This window comes from Fusarium verticillioides, chromosome 3 (assembly GCF_000149555.1).
Source record: "Fusarium verticillioides 7600 chromosome 3, whole genome shotgun sequence".
NCBI classification, from domain to species: Eukaryota; Fungi; Ascomycota; class Sordariomycetes; order Hypocreales; family Nectriaceae; genus Fusarium; species Fusarium verticillioides.
Genome location: NC_031677.1, coordinates 109,415 through 125,321, shown reverse-complemented (window position 1 = coordinate 125,321; position 15,907 = coordinate 109,415). Strand labels below are relative to the sequence as shown.

General features: G+C 49.6%; 6 protein-coding genes across 9 annotated transcripts; 2 read left to right on the top strand and 4 right to left on the bottom strand.

Annotated features, from left to right (window-relative positions):
* Positions 1-530: 530 nt before the first annotated feature.
* FVEG_17341 (hypothetical protein) lies at positions 531-2,170 on the bottom strand. Its single transcript, XM_018906595.1, has 2 exons — positions 848-2,170; positions 531-792 (listed from the first exon to the last, which is right to left on the bottom strand). Exon 1 carries the CDS (start codon positions 1,724-1,726, stop codon positions 1,388-1,390), a length of 339 nt encoding a protein of 112 aa, XP_018760784.1. The 5' UTR covers positions 1,727-2,170; the 3' UTR covers positions 531-792; positions 848-1,387.
* Positions 1,367-5,314, top strand: FVEG_12776 (pyruvate kinase). 3 transcript variants are annotated; one of them, XM_018902139.1, is made up of 3 exons: positions 1,367-1,889; positions 2,618-3,063; positions 3,110-5,314. In XM_018902139.1, the coding sequence occupies exons 2-3, from the start codon at positions 2,648-2,650 to the stop codon at positions 4,278-4,280; spliced, it is 1,587 nt and encodes a 528-aa protein (XP_018760786.1). In that variant the 5' UTR covers positions 1,367-1,889; positions 2,618-2,647; the 3' UTR covers positions 4,281-5,314. The 3 variants fall into 3 exon arrangements, with proteins under 3 accessions (XP_018760786.1, XP_018760785.1, XP_018760787.1); XM_018902138.1 differs by having other exon boundaries at positions 1,378-3,063; XM_018902140.1 differs by having other exon boundaries at positions 1,586-1,889; positions 2,618-4,442.
* Positions 5,315-5,657: 343 nt separating this feature from the next.
* On the bottom strand, positions 5,658-7,533 carry FVEG_12777 (hypothetical protein; the record flags this gene model as incomplete). The annotated part of the gene is made up of 4 exons (XM_018902141.1): positions 5,658-5,906; positions 5,952-6,814; positions 6,862-7,044; positions 7,125-7,533. The coding sequence occupies 4 exons, from the start codon at positions 7,531-7,533 to the stop codon at positions 5,658-5,660; spliced, it is 1,704 nt and encodes a 567-aa protein (XP_018760788.1).
* A 2,106-nt stretch (positions 7,534-9,639) lies between these two features.
* On the bottom strand, positions 9,640-10,626 carry FVEG_12778 (hypothetical protein; the record flags this gene model as incomplete). Its single annotated transcript, XM_018902142.1, has 1 exon — positions 9,640-10,626. The coding sequence occupies one exon, from the start codon at positions 10,624-10,626 to the stop codon at positions 9,640-9,642; it is 987 nt and encodes a 328-aa protein (XP_018760789.1).
* Positions 10,627-11,218: 592 nt separating this feature from the next.
* Positions 11,219-14,015, top strand: FVEG_12779 (IKS protein kinase). Of its 2 annotated transcripts, XM_018902143.1 has the most exons (3): positions 11,219-11,392; positions 11,482-12,959; positions 13,010-14,015. In XM_018902143.1, the coding sequence occupies exons 1-3, from the start codon at positions 11,346-11,348 to the stop codon at positions 13,717-13,719; spliced, it is 2,235 nt and encodes a 744-aa protein (XP_018760790.1). In that variant the 5' UTR covers positions 11,219-11,345; the 3' UTR covers positions 13,720-14,015. The 2 variants fall into 2 exon arrangements, with proteins under 2 accessions (XP_018760790.1, XP_018760791.1); XM_018902144.1 differs by lacking the exon at positions 11,219-11,392 and having other exon boundaries at positions 11,447-12,959.
* FVEG_12780 (hypothetical protein) lies at positions 13,991-15,398 on the bottom strand (the record flags this gene model as incomplete). Its single annotated transcript, XM_018902145.1, has 3 exons — positions 13,991-14,389; positions 14,437-15,217; positions 15,285-15,398. The coding sequence occupies 3 exons, from the start codon at positions 15,396-15,398 to the stop codon at positions 14,049-14,051; spliced, it is 1,236 nt and encodes a 411-aa protein (XP_018760792.1). The 3' UTR covers positions 13,991-14,048.
* Between the last annotated feature and the right edge of the window lie 509 nt (positions 15,399-15,907).

Sequence of the window (15,907 nt, the reverse complement as noted above, 5' to 3'; positions counted from 1 at the left end):
CCATAGTCAGTCTAAGGCTTAAGCTATGCGATCAATTAACGTTAGTCAGGAGATGGGGGTCTATCTCAAAGAGCTGAATGATAGCGACCCAATGGTGATTTCCGCGGCCATGATAGAGGTGTTTGAGTGGTATATTCCCCCAGGAGAAGGACGGTTGGAACCGACGTCGATGGCTTGGACTTAGGCTGAACCAAGAGCCAAGAAAAAAGACGTTGAGCTGAAGGGTTGATAGGTCCAGTTGAAACGATAGATAAGACTCGTTTATTCCCTCGCGTCATAGACATGACTCTGCTGAAGATGCAGGCTAAAACACTTGTCATAACATTCATGAACAGTATCGTAATGTCCTGCCTGAACAGGAAGAGGACAATGAGAAGCGAAGTTGATGTGTATCATGCCAAGAGGCTTCTTAGCAGTATGCAATACTAAGACAAACCTCAACCCAATCGTAGCAGCATGCCTGGTAAGGAATTGACTGATTGGCCTTGCATTTCAGCCCAATCAAAGTTTGATGACTGTTGTTGAGACGTTACGAGCTCAGGTGAGGCCAATGCTTCCAAGGTGAGAGGGCGATACTTTATTCGTTAGAAAACTAGGCGCTTTCTGACTCCAACTCTGTTGGCACCATCAAAGTACCCTGCCACTACCTACTCAACGAATTGCCATCGAGTCAAGGGATGAGGTAACCTAACTATGGTCACGTTTGAGTGGCGGGGTGATTGACATTTGTTTGCGCGTTTCATGAAACGGCCAATGCATTCGATATGATAGATAACCCACCCTGAGATTTGGCTAATACGAACATAAATCAGCAAAGCAAGGTGAGGTGAGGGACAGATAAAATTACCGATTTGGGGTTGGGGAGAACAATTCGTAGAGGGAGGGGAGAGCTACTGTCGGATGCTGCAGTAGCGGGCGGAGTGCTTTGCCCCGAATATGCCGCTGTAACTTAACGATGCTGATGGATGGCAAAAGCAAAGCCACCAAACACCCAAGCGCGATAGCGGGGTCGAGTTTGGTGGGGGAACAGAAAATAGCTACCTACGCGACTTTGACGAGGGCGGGCAAGACAGTGACTTTTATTTGGAGATTTTGAGAATATTGTCGGAAGAATATACAGATTTATATTACTTTACACCTGTTGGATCACGACTTTAGACCATTGCGAACATATAAATCAACTCCAACACTAATTCAAGGCCTGTAAGCTTGCATCTCACAGGAAGCGGGGTGCAAGGAACAGCTCCCCATAATTCCTGAACCAGATCGCCAGAAAAGAAAAGAAAAAAAAGAAAAAGGCGAAAAAAAAGCTCTCCATATCTCAACCACAGCGACACACCTCAGAGCTCAGACACATTTGGCCAAAGCGGGCTATGAATTCACCGTACTAAGTACATCTGAGGCAAGTATTCCGTAGCGCTACTCCATGCTTGGCTCGTACCCCTCCAGTCATGATGGCCGTGATTTCTCGGTGAGGGTACAAATATTTGTTGATTGGGGAGGCAAGAGTAAAGTACCCCCTGAACGTTCGCTGTACCTTACTTAGCTGTACTGCACTGCGCTGTGCCAACTGAACTGGGCTGGGCTGGGCTCTCCCGTCTTTTATTATTATCATCGTCACCACACCAAATTTCTTCCTCTCTCCCTCTTCTTCTCTTCTCTTCTCTTCCTTCTCATCTCTCAACCCTCTTCTTACCAACGACCAAAAACAGATTTTAGTACCCATCCCGCCCCCTTACGCTTCGACCTTTGCGAGCTCCCTCCATCGAACGTCGTCAATAAATAATACCAGGAAGAGTGCGCACGTTCCTCTGCGTCTCTGACCACATCATCCTACTGGGTTATTATCGTACGGTGCAACATTCGTACAACAAAATCCATATACTCCTGTAAGTCAACATGCTGCTGCTACTGTTGCTGCTGCTGCACATGAATGGAGACGACTGTCGGCTGTGGCTTGGGCCTTTGGGTTTTGGTCTACCGGCCACTCCAAAAAAGTGATGGCGATAGCGATAGCGATATGGAGGTGTGGCATATACCCGTCTTTGCAGATGCGCTTCTGGCTTTTGGGTTGCAGTAGCAGTTCAGAAACACTGGGTTTCCCCTACGATCCATTGACAGTACGAGACAAGGTCTCGGGTTTGGACTCGGTTCTTCTGGCCCGATTAGCGATTATCTGACGATTCTGTACTCGGCCCATCTATTGAGTTCATGGGTCGTCTTTTGTCCTTTTCGCCAACCAAGCCAGCCAGACTGTGTCGCACCGACTGCTCTGCCCACCGAGAAATGCCACGCCCCAGTACTATCGCCTTTCCCACCACGTCACTTAACGTCAGATCAGATCCATGTTAGCCCCATGTACTTTTTGCCTACAGCTCACGCATGCATCCCTGTTGGCCTGCATAGCAAGTGCCCGCAGAACGACCTGATCTTTCTTCTCTGCTACTTGTTGGCTGCTGATATCAGTTGATTGAGAGAGACATATATTTCCCGTCTTCTCCAACTGTTCTGGGCTGAATTCCTCACGTCTTCATTCTTTTCGCACCAGAGCTACCCCGCCAAGCTCATCCCACCCACTACTCAACATTTGCTAATCGCTTCTTTCACAATGGCTCAGAAACCCTCACACAAGCATTCCAAAAGCGTCATGGCTGCTACCGCTCAGGACCACCTCGAGTTCGGAGGCAAGATCTCATGGCTTGCCTCCCTCGACACCGCTTTCCGACCTCAGCGCAACTACCGCCGCTCCTCCATCATCTGCACCATTGGCCCCAAGACCAACTCTGTTGAGGCCATCAACAAGCTCCGAGATTCCGGTCTTAACGTTGTCCGCATGAACTTCTCTCACGGATCATACGAGTACCACAAGTCTGTCATTGACAACGCTCGTGAGTCCGAGGCTACCCACGCTGGTCGCAATGTTGCCATTGCTCTTGATACCAAGGGCCCCGAGATCCGAACGGGTAACACTCCCAACGATGAGGATATTCCCATCAGTGCTGGCCACGAGATGAACATCACCACCGACGATTCTTATGCCACCGCCTGTGACGACAAGAACATGTGAGTACAATAGAAACGGTGTAACTCCTCAAGCTAACTCTTGTAGGTACGTCGACTACAAGAACATTACCAATGTCATTGAGCCCGGCCGTGTCATCTACGTCGACGACGGTGTTCTCGCTTTCGACGTCCTCGAGATCAAGGACGAGAAGACCATCCGAGTCAAGGCCCGCAACAACGGTGCTATCTGCTCCAAGAAGGGTGTCAACCTGCCCAACACTGATGTCGATCTTCCCGCTCTTTCCGAGAAGGACAAGGCCGATCTCAAGTTCGGTGTTGAGAACAACGTCGACATGGTTTTCGCCTCTTTCATCCGCCGCGCTCAGGATATCTATGACATCCGTGAGGTTCTCGGCGAGAAGGGCAAGCACATCCAGATCATCTCCAAGATCGAGAACCGACAGGGTCTCAACAACTTCAAGGAGATCCTCGAGGCCACCGATGGTGTCATGGTTGCCCGTGGTGATCTCGGTATCGAGATTCCCGCTGCTGAGGTGTTTGCTGCCCAGAAGAAGCTCATTGCCATGTGCAACCTCGCTGGCAAGCCCGTCATCTGCGCTACTCAGATGCTCGAGTCCATGATCAAGAACCCCCGCCCCACCCGTGCTGAGATCAGCGATGTCGGTAACGCTATCACTGATGGTGCCGACTGTGTCATGCTTTCTGGTGAGACAGCCAAGGGTAGCTACCCCTCTGAGGCTGTCAAGGAAATGCACGAGACCTGCCTCAAGGCCGAGAACACCATCCCCTACGTTTCTCACTTCGAGGAGATGTGCACTCTCGTCAAGCGACCCGTCTCCACTGTCGAGTCTTGCGCTATGGCTGCTGTCCGCGCTTCCCTCGATCTCGGTGCTGGCGGTATCATTGTCCTCTCCACCTCCGGAGAGTCGGCCCGCATGCTTTCCAAGTACCGACCCGTGTGCCCCATCTTCATGGTCACTCGAAGCCCCACCACATCTCGATTCGCCCATCTGTACCGTGGCGTGTACCCCTTCCTGTTCCCCGAGACCAAGCCCGACTTCACCCAGGTTAACTGGCAGGAGGATGTCGATCGCCGAATCAAGTGGGCCGTCAACAACGCTCTTCAGCTCAACGTCCTCACCCCCGGTGACACCGTTGTCGTTGTCCAGGGCTGGAAGGGCGGCATGGGTAACACCAACACCCTCCGAATCGTCAAGGCTGACCCCGAGCACCTCGGCATTGGCCAGCTTCAGTAAAGCATAAAAGTCTCTTAAAGATGAACCTGGAGTGATGGGGATTTGTTTAATGCGAAATTAGTAATGATAGACAGGGCAATGGTTGTTTCCAAGGTTAGGGTACTGGTTTACGAGTTCTGAGTCACGTAAAGGAATAAACAGGGCAAGTCCCTATACATCATATCATCTGTCTCTGTGAATTGCGTCTCCAAGAGAGTAAGTCGTAGACCTGATATGACCAAACACTACGGGTACCAGGCCGACATCCCGCCGTGTACTGTCCAGTACATCTCTCGCATCAACACATGCGTCCCTAGCGACCCGCCTATCCGAAGTCTCGCAGCCCGCACATGCAGCCAAGGATTAAAGGGCTGAGCTATGGAAAGACCCCGAGCTAGGGTCCGGATCTATCGATTCAAGGGTACATTACTTAACTAATCCCTGACGATACGATATATGATGAGATGGGCCTCGAGGAGCAGGAAAACATCAGACCCTGATATAGATAGGGTGTCAAAGTAAACTCAGCAACAGGTATCCTAAATTTAGCAGAGTTATCCTAAACTTGTGCTAAGTTAGCCTGAGTCTTTACCATTTAGGATCAAGGTCCTGGGTTCTCTTTCCTCTCCTATGGGTCTATCTTTTCTGTGGTCCGTGTACAAAGGCGTGGCCTGACTTTATCAAGGGTCGATGACAACCGATTCTGGCATGATTGTGATACTTGGGGGATATTGTCGGTCCTTCAAGATGAGCTTTGGATAAGGTGCTGAGGTGAGAAGGGTACTCAGAGATGGCATAGAGCCTAAAGAACTTTCCCATGGGACTTGAGTCATTGGATAAATCTAATATAAACTGAGGTAGATTGTAACTCTTTATTCATTACATCATAGTAAATAATGTTACTGTAGGTCTAGTGGATTAAGGCGCCGGTGTTTATACGCAGGGGCTGTCATGGTGAGATGACACTGGCTGTGCTTTTCGGCAGAGTTCTTGTGACAAAGTTAGACCATTGAGACGACTCAAGTTATCCATGTTCAGTCGCTGAAGTGGCTATTTTGTGAATGCTGCGCAGTTGTACAGCATCGTGAGATGAACACTGAAAGGGCTCCCTAACAAGGCGCCTCTTTCGTGATAGCAAGTTTCCATCATCGTCTTTTGTCTCATGACCCTGGCGGTTCGGCTCGAGCCGCATCAGCTGCATGCATTCAACGGCCATGCATTCGCGCGTGAGATCAACGCCTCATCTGGAGCTCCGTTATAAAACCATTGGAGCATTCTCGCTCAGGCGGTAATGCGGTGTATGGCTAACAAATAAATGGCTCCGTAGATGAATATGCTAATAGATGCTGGGCTCCCTCTATGTATGCATGAGAATCGCCATTCTGTCCACTTTGTAGTCTATAAATCCTTGATCTCAAATTTCTTTCTCAAATGCTCTCCGTACTTGATGAACAACCACGGCGCAGGGATTAGCGCAGCAGCGATGAAGCCCAAGAGACTGTTTCCCCATCCCATACCGAGTTTATCGTACATTGGCAGTCCCGCGAGAGGTAGGAATGCACCGGCGATTGATCGCATAACGGCGTTGGCGGCGAGGGCGGAGGCTGCGTAGATGGTGAAACTGTCGATGAGGTACATCTGCAGTGACTGTGATATGTTAGTCTGGTTCACGATAAAGAGTAACGAGCCTACCATGAAGATGACCAGGTTTCCGACACCAATAACACATGTTCCAAGAATAGGTGCAATCCAATGAGTATGGTACTCAGCAGTCCATCCGTAAATGAAGAAACCAGCCGGAAGCAGAACGGCACCAATCCTCAGGGGCGGGAGTCGATTCTCAGGCCTCATTGATTCAGCGGGATCGTCAATACCTTGCTCCTTAGCAGCTGCAGCCTTCTTTTTCATGTACTTGTCACTCGAGACAGAAAAGTATGCTACACCAATCATACTACCCACACCAAGACCAAGGAATGTCAGGCCTGCGTGAACCGTGTTGAAGTGGTAGATTTTCATAAACAGAGGTGTGAGACTCGTGAAGAGGAGGTAGAGGTATGCATATGCGAGACCGACGTATACACCGCAAATGATGCAGATCGGTGAGAAGAGGAGCATCTTGAATGGGCGAAGGATACCGCGCTTGAAGTAATCCGCGGGACTGAGGCCAGCGTCGAGTTTAGATCGAAGGCGGTCGTTGCCTGTTTCCTTCTGGAGTCTCTTTGTCTTTCGTGCGAGAATGACGGGTGCGTAGGTCTCTTCAGAGGCGAAGAAGAAGATAGAGGACAGGACGCCGGATATGATAGCAATGATCCAAAATACCCATCGCCAGCCTAGGGCATCAGTGATAACACCACCAACGACTGGCCCAATGATGGGTCCAAGAAGCGGACCGATACTGAAGCTCGCCATTGCCGCACCTCGCTTCTCCTGAACGATCATATCTGCGATTGTACCGCCGCCGTTGGTGATGGGTGTCGAGCCAAATGTGCCACTGAGGAAGCGGAATGCGATGAAGCTGCTCAGCGAGGGAGCTTTGGCGCAGGCAATAACGAAGACTGAGAGAGTTAGAGAAGTCTGGAGGTAGTGAGGATGTAGTCCATACCGATGAAACCAACATTGCAGCAGTGATAGACTATTTGACGTCCATAAAGTTCCGATAAGGGAGCGAAGATCATAGGTCCTGCAGCGAAACCGAGGACGTAAACTGACACACAGAAGGATGCTAGTTCACGACTTTGACTGCCGAACTCGACCATAAGTTGCGGTACACCAGGTGCGAACATGGCTATGTCATGTTAGCATGTCCTCGACGTTCAGTACGCATCAAAGACCACGATGTCGAGATAGAACAGAGAGGCCACTTACAAGAAGCCAAGGGAGTGACGAACGTCAGCGCGCTCACGAGCACACAATTGAGGACCTTCTTCCAAGTCGCAAAGTTGTACGGATTCTGGCGATCCTTATCACCATCCCACCAAACAATATCGCTCTCGCTCTGCGTTTGCGAACCACCTTCTTCCTCATCTCTCACGTCATCACCCTCGGCATGTTTTTCTGGATCCAGGGAGGCTCTTGCATGGCTTGCACGTCGATGACTCGTGAGACTAGCTCTTCTTTGCTCGTCTGCTGGCGTGGGGATAAAGCCAATGTTGCTAGGAATATCTGCATCGTGACCCTCGGCAATAGCCTCTCGAGTCTTTTCTTCGCGTGTTGGTTCGCGGGTCAAGGCATGGGATCTTGACTCTTCGCGAGTCAAGTCATCGTCTCTACTCATCTTGAACGTCTCAGCTGTATGCCGAAGTCGGAGATAGTCCGTATTGGGTAATTCCCAGGTTATGCTGGTGGAGATTTTGCGTTTCGTCTCCCCGGATTTTCGCAAATCCTATTCTGTGGTTCCTCTCCACCTGAAGTCGGCCAGGTTGAATTTTCGTAAAAGCTGTCGGTGGAAGACGAGGTTGTTGATGGGGCGACTTGCGCGGTAGATAGCCTGACAAGACGGGTAAACGGGACAGACAGGGTGGAAGACCTCAGAGACGCCAGTAACGAGGTGTATACTCGTTTGAGAACAAAGTCAAGTTTGTTTGTTTCGCGAACTGAGAGAAACTGTTCTCGCTTCGGGGCAACACAAACGGGTTCAGTGTGCAATCATAAGAGAGGCATATGGTGTGAAATGAGGCACAGAAGGAGAAAAAAAGGGAAGAGAAAAGAGAAGAAAAAAACAGAGCTGTCCCTACATCCTTGAACATAGGCTGAAGCAATGTAACAGGGCCTCCGCCAATTCGGGTTTCTGTCTAAATCTGTTGGAGATCTCCTCTTCCAATGCAACAAACCTCGGCCGGAGCACATCTTCCCCCCTCCCCCTTCTCTTCTTCGGCTCCTCGCTCGCGTTCGGGTTCAGCCATAAACTCCGTCGACCTACATGACACTAGAGCACGTTGTCTTCGCAAAGGGTCCCTTTCTCGTATGGGTCTGCCAATTCCCATTGGGCAGGGGTCTTGCTTGAAACGGCCTGACCACCCGCTTTCCTAAACATGGCGTGCTCAGATATTCTCGGCCGAGTCATGGAGTTGAAGTCCGGTCTATTTCCTCGCAATATCCGTCGCCTTTGGGGGGATTTCTCTCATGCAGAGGTGCCCCCATGACTTTGGCTAAGACATTTCCCCGCGCTCTTTCATCATTTCGCAGTAATGGTACTCTCGTATACGGATATTCGGCCATGAACTGAGGTTCTTCACATAATGTCGGGAAGAATTCCCAGTCTGACCACCCATAGTATTTCACGTGGTGTGACAGCGGCACCAGAACCGGTACCTCTTCTGACTGTATCAATTTAATTCGACTCAAGAAACAACCTGCAGAGGACTTCTCGTTTAGGTCGTAACCCCGACCCTCAGCCTTAACTTCCGCACGACTGCATGATCGGACAATCAATACCATCGCCAAAGGCTGAAGTTCCACCCTCTATAGCTGGACCTCAGGGAGCAAGAAAGCTCAAGACTTGAAAAGAGGGTGCTGCAATAAACTTAGTAGAGAGTCCCCTAAACTTAGGCTAAATTACCTAAATATTTTTATTGTTTAGGATCAAGGTCCCAATTTTTCTTTCCTCCGCTAGCTGGGTAACACCCGCTTTCCCGTGTTTCTGACTGACGTTGGGCATCGTGCAACCACGAGCCGCAAACGTCAGCTCTGAGGTTATCCACAGAATCTCTTCCATGGGGAACACAGAGTGGACAATGACGCCGATAGTACCTCGGTCACGGCGAAGCATTGCGACAGAACGAATGAGACGATGATGCATAGCTGGCTTGTAACAGCTATATGCGGGTAAATTGGGAAGCATGGTGTCACTGGTTGCAGAACATTGTGAGTTTGTGTTGCAATCGGGTTTTGTTGTTTGGGGGCGGATCTCAAAATGGCAAAGCTGCAACATCTCGGGCATTACTGTAAAGCGACAGTATGACGAGCCTGCAGCTGCCTTGACGTTTTCCAGTGATCCGACAGTGTCGTAAAATTTCCCTTCCAAAGCCCAGACCCCCCTTGAGCGAGTATTTCCGTGTGAAAGGCATGCTCCATCGATCAGCCAGATAATGGAGCTCAGCAATCTCATAGGATAGGCGGTTGATGAAGTCAACCGGCCCTTCTCAGGCTCCTTGCATCGGCAGCCAACATATGCGTCCGTTTAGCAACTCAGCCGTGTCTGTCTTTCTTGCACACGACGAACAAGGAGCAATGACAGTTGACTCTCATGCATTACTATGGCCCAATGCGCCTCAAAGATAGAAGACTTCCTAACCATCTCTTTTTGTTTGTCTCCGCATAGTATGGGTCATAGTCTTGTGATTCTGATCTAGGGTTCTTTGAAGTAAACGGTGAAACAACTTCATCTGATGACACCAAGTTTCATGAGGTTATCTCGAAGAGAACAAAGACCATCAAGAGTGTCCGAAGCTCGTTCTTTCAATAACTCGCATTGAAGACTGATGATCTTTGCTGCTTTTGACTCATTGCCTACAGCTAATGAGACCGCATTTTCCAGTTGCTCTGCCCTTGAGCTCAGGGAATGCTGGAGCTCAATCACCATTGCGATCATCATTGAAGCTGCAGACATTTTCGGGGCAACGAAAGAGCCGATCTTGATCTCGGGCATATCGAACTTGGGTTCCTGTTCTCTGGGTAACAGCGGTACAGCATGAGCACACATACGCCCATGGTTAGTGATCATGTCAAAGATGTCTAGTAGACGAAGATGACAGGCCATGATGAGGTGAATAAGAGACTGGTCGATAGGAACTCTGGATTTTGAAACCGAAAATTGCTTTTGTGCGTTATGTATGCAGTCCGGCGCATCGCAGCTGATATCCTCGGGTTCAAGTCGCTTGAGGACTTCAGGATATAAGTGAAGTAGCTTTTGTGAACGCTGTAGCAGATCTTCAAGGAATGATCCAAGATCAAACTTGCATATCTTCATGAAGTCGGTGAGTTCCCTTGCAGATAAATGATCCATTTGCGAGGTTGGAAAGTTTGTCCGTAGCCGATCCAGCCCAGCCATGAGATCTGTCAACTGAGATATCTCAGTGACTTTAGCTGGTGGAGGTGGAGGAGGATCTGTATCTTCGCTAACAGGCGGCGTTGTGATAAGTGGATCTAGGTCAAAGCTAGGAACTGGATCGACTGTAGGCTCGTCCAGGCCAAGCATAGACCAGTTGAAGGTAACATTGTCAGGATGGCGCAGAGACCGAGTTGGAGGACTGAAGAGACAGGTGACTCCAGCTTTGACACAGCGAGTACAGACTGAAGAGGCAGGGATCTTTGTACATTTTAGCTTTTTACTGTGACATCGATCACACGCTTGTCGGAGATCTGCCATAGTAGTAAGTTATTCTGGACAGAGAGTCGCTTGCGTGGAAATGGGAAGCCTCGCGATAGTGGGGAAGGTGTTGTTGGTCAGGGACATGTGGAAGGAAAATACCCTAGACCTTCAAACTTGACATTCTGCTTCAAGCTGGGACAGTGGCTGACCTACGAAACTATTGGGATAAATAATCTACCTGATTAATTTCGTTTAAGTCAATAACGTTCAGGAGGCAATTAGCTCCCGATCTACCAGTAGAACGGCGTCAAGGTGTAATAACAAAGCTTAATTGAGGTTCCTGATGATCAACATGGATGTACCAATGACACACGACGCTTCGGCTCGTTTCTTGGAGCTCAAGAGCTGTCAAAATTACAAAACAGTTAGAAGAAACTTGTTATTCTAATCAATAATACTCACAGCAGATGCAGTGATAGAAGCCAATGACTCATAAAGTCTCATTGTAATTTTATGGATTTTCGAGTCGCACTGTTGCGTGTTGTTGTTCACGTTACCTCGATATCTCCGATCCCTTGTCAGCAATGATTCAATCAACAACACCACTAACTGCCACTGGCAACCTGGAGCTTCCCCGCGAAACTTTCCACTTCCATTCCACTTCCATTTCCACTTGAACCAACAGCTCCAACACAAAATCCTCAACCTCCCCATCGCATCATCTTTACCATGATTGCGATCCTGGATTTTGTACCTGACGCTCCCACTCCAAGGACATGTCGCTAATTCCATACCAGCCCCATGAGGGCCGAGAGATTGTTCTGTACGTCATCACGCTTCCCTTTGTTTGTTGTGCAAGGTATCCGTAGTTCGGCATCCATAGCAAGCTAACCAAACCCTTGTAACTTGCAGCCGTCACCACAACGCTATCGTTGTTCGCGATTCTCAATCACATAGACTCGAGATCAGAGGCATCTCGACTTGTCCTACATGCCATCAGCCGCTTACTCGTTCCGAGAATACTTCCGACCGAAGCTATGATTCCTTTGGTGCTCGGCAAGAGACCTATGTCGACCCCGATTACTTTCGCATGCTCCGCGCTGCCAATGCGAATAACGATAATTCCACCGATCACCCGCCGAGTCCAGTTAGAAGACTTTTTGGTCCTATCTTGGGCGGCAGCAGTAGCCCGACAACAAATCAGACATCGCCATCTCCAGGTCCAGATGAGGCCGAGTTTGTGTCGAGTACACCCGGTGTTGCGCAAGCCGAAGGCAGCAGAATACGGCGAGATGCATTCAGTCCCAACTACTTCAACACATTTTTCGTCGAGGAAAGAGTCCTAGGCAAGGGAGGTAAAGGTGTTGTGCTGCTTGTACGGCACGAAATTGATGGATGCGCCCTTGGCCAATTCGCTTGCAAACGAGTCCCTGTCGGAGATGATCACGCCTGGTTGGAGAAGGTTCTCATCGAAGTCGAGCTTCTCGCCAAGCTTTCCCATCCAAACCTTGTATCGTATCGGCACGTCTGGCTTGAGGATGTTAGACTCACCCGATTTGGCCCCAGTGTCGCTTGCGCATTCATCCTCCAGCAATACTGTAATGGTGGTGACCTCCAACAGTACATCATCGGCGGAGCACCACGTGAGGCGACCAAAGAGGAGCTCAAGGCTCAGATGCGTCGACGATCGAAGGGCCAACTCGAAACCCCTGTTGATTTGTTGAATGGCAACCGCAAGCTCCCTTTTGATGAAATTTACACCCTATTCAAGGACATCACGTCCGGCGTGGCATACCTCCACGCAGCCAACTACATTCATCGCGATCTCAAACCAAGTAATTGTTTGCTTCATCGTGAGGGTGGCAGAACGACATGCCTCATCAGCGATTTTGGTGAAGTCCAGCCCGAGAATGTCGTCCGCAAGTCTTCCGGCACTACTGGAACCATCTCGTACTGCGCTCCCGAGGTCCTCAAGATGGATGTCTCCTCAGGTCGATATGCAAACTTCACCACAAAGTCGGATGTCTTCTCGCTTGGTATGATTCTCTACTTTATGTGCTTCGGGAGACTTCCTTACCAAAGCGCGAATGCTCTGCAAGAAGAACTCGAAGATGTAGATGAACTTCGAACCGAGATCACTCACTGGCAAGGGTTCCAGGATGAACGACGTGAGCGACCAGATCTTCCCTCGAAGCTCTATCAGCTATTGAAAAGATTGTTGTCTCTCAACCCTGGCGAAAGACCTAGTGCCAATGAGGTTCTCAAAGCCATGCGAGGCGAGTCAATGACCTTCGAGAATGGTGCAAGTCAGGAGCCTGCACCAAATCTCGGGATCGGAACTCGCATCCAGAATCTGGACTCGCCCGCTCCCCCAAGCACGCCAGTTCCAGGTGAGTTTCTTTTTCTTGTGTTGTAACAACCTACTCTTACAGTTCTACAGGCCCCCGACATCGACATCAAACGTCAACATCGGACAAGTTTGAAGAGATCAGCACATTGGCTAGGACTACTTCGAGAGACCTGTCGCCTACCAAGAGTGGCCAGAACTCTCGACTGGATCCGCACCGTCAATCTCTATCGAGACATGGTGGTTCGCAGTCCATGGTTATGTCCCGCAGCCAAGAAAGTCATCGCGGATCCTTTGTAACACCAGCCGTGAGCGTCAGCGACGCATCTGAGCACTCAGAGATGCACGAGAGACGAAACTCTCAGAGCCCTCCACTTTTGATGCCGCCGCCCACGACCACAGCTGACGCTCTTAGACGGAGAGCAACTGTGTTTCTCATCCGATCCATGCATCTGGCAGGCGAGAACTCTGCGCTACTCAGCTATGCCCTACGCCTCGGCTTATTTGGCATCAAAATAACCACTCTCACACGGCCCTGCTGGCCACTCATGGTCCAACCGAACGTAGGCATTCCACTCGTCTGCGTTGCAGCGCTAGATCTTGGCTTACCGCAAATGACGAGCTATTCTCCTGCCCTCAGGCAAGGCTACGGAGATTACTTCACAAGCGGTCCACGAGCATGGGGCTTAGCCATGAGCCTTCTCCTTTTGTTCCTTCATGTTACAGTGCTATGGGTTGCTTCAGGCTGGGCGACACTGTGTGCCACGAATGAGCATGACGTCTGGGCCGATGGGCCATGGTAGCGTGACTTGAAAAGTTGTAGTGATGCGAGATGATGTTTGTATGTGAATCAATAAATCCGTTTGGCCTGCTGATGCGTGAGGAACGGAACGAAGCATACCGGAGATCGTTTGGCGAAACATATTGGTTCATGAAAGTAAAGCGACAATGGTATGAAAGAACTGATAGGAGAAATAATTGAGAATGACGGCGGTCCAAAAAGGGCCCAGAGAAAAGTGTTTACTAAAACAAAATAGAAAGAAGGTTGACTTCGCCATGATACCATACGCTCTCCCAAGATTATCAACACCGAATGATACAAAGCCAACTGCCATGTCGTTAACTATCTAACTCAGATCTTCCTCAAAAACTTCTGCGTCAAGATCCTCCGTCTATCCATCTCCCTATTCGCCAACTCACTGCTCTTACTCTCTGGTGCAATGCGCTGACCATGGGTCAAACTCCCAAAGCCAAAGTCAGGCTCACCACCAAGACTGCCGAAGATATCCCCAATGTAGTTCTCTGCCCTGATACCATCCTTGAATGTTGTGTCCCAATCTTCGATGATGCCTTTGACGATCTCGATGCCTGCGTTGAAGATATTTGCGATGGCGATCGAGAAGCCATTCTGTTTGGCGGCGGTGAGATGATCTAGGTCGGTGTAGTCAGGAGGAGGACGATCAAAGTTGGAACCTGCAAGGGTTAGCGAGATGATTAATAGGGGTCATGGGAGATATCACCTGTTCTGCAGATCATGACTCTTGAGAAGTCGCAGATCTTTGCAATCGCTGCTCTGACGAGGACTTCCAAGATTGCGTTATCCTCCTGAGCACTCATGCAGTAGAGGCCAGTGCCATTGGTCCACACTTTGGTAGTATTCTCAAAGGACTCGGAAAGTCTACTGCCAGAGTAGTATACATCACTCGTAGCAGTGTCGCACTTGATGACAGAGGGAGGTTGTGAGGCACTTTTATATGTCTCGCCCATTCGGCGGTAGAGTGCACGATACTCCTTTGGGCCATTCGCATCTTCCAGCTGAGCCTTCGAAGCGAGTTTGTATGCGGCATCTTGAAGTTGAGCGTTGAGTTCAAAGACTTCAGTGCCATATGTGATAAACGGCTGTTGGTAAGGCTGGTCACGACCATATGAGATATACCCCGTTGGCCAGCCTGGAGGAAGAGATCGTATGTCAATCTCATACTGCAACGCAACCTGGACTGAATAACGAGCGATGGTAACTGAACCAAGAGTACCGTACTTGGGATTAACGCCAGCTATACCGGCGATGAGGAAGTAGGTATGACGAAAGTCAAACTTGGGGGAGAGCATGAGAGCCATGAGTGATGCAGCGGAGTTTATCTCCCCCTCGCCGATGGTGACATGACATATGCTTCCATCTTCAGTGCAGGTAGCGTAAGGGAAGAGCATGGAAAGGCCAGGGGCATGAATGGTTTTGGAAACGAGGTTGCCTAGATTTGAGCCGGGAAGGCGTTCGTGCCAGACTGCAGCTTCGGGCGACCACTGTTGTATGGGGTTAGAGAAGTAGTATGGGATAGGGGAGGGGGCATGCCATTGAGATGATCATGACTTTGGGAGCAAAGACTTCATCGTCTCGTGTATCCAGGGGACGAGGTAAAGCTATTACTAGAGGCAAGAGGACGAACTGAAGAAAGAGTGTAAGTAAGGCTTTTGGTAACTCCATGGTTGATAGTCTTGAGTTTGTTTGAAGAAACCACTCAAGATCGAGGGGGAAGTCAAGGAGCTTTATCTCTGAATCACATCCAGACAATCTCAAGACTTATACCAAGAAACAAGTTCGAGACCTTCAACACCGAACCCGTTTCACTGACCTAATTCTGTCAAAGGCCGCCATGTGGATTCAATGTCTCTGTCACCCCGAATAAAGATCCAGAGCCCAGAAGGAGATCCCCAACGGGTATCCAGCAACGGATGTTGCCCTCTCCAAGGCAAACTACAGCAGCGAGTCATGTCGAGGCATTTTGGGACAAACCGGAAGAATGGAGGACAATGACGGGATCTTTGATACGGGAAGTTGCTTTGTTTGGAATATCACGTCCGTCGGATAAGGCAGCTCTGAGGTGAAGATTCTCTCCTGAGGGTGTTTAGAGGGTATGTTTAGGGGTAGTGAAACGAAACAGAGCTGGACAGGATACGACACCATGTGCTCGATGTTTGGAGGTCGAAGCGAAA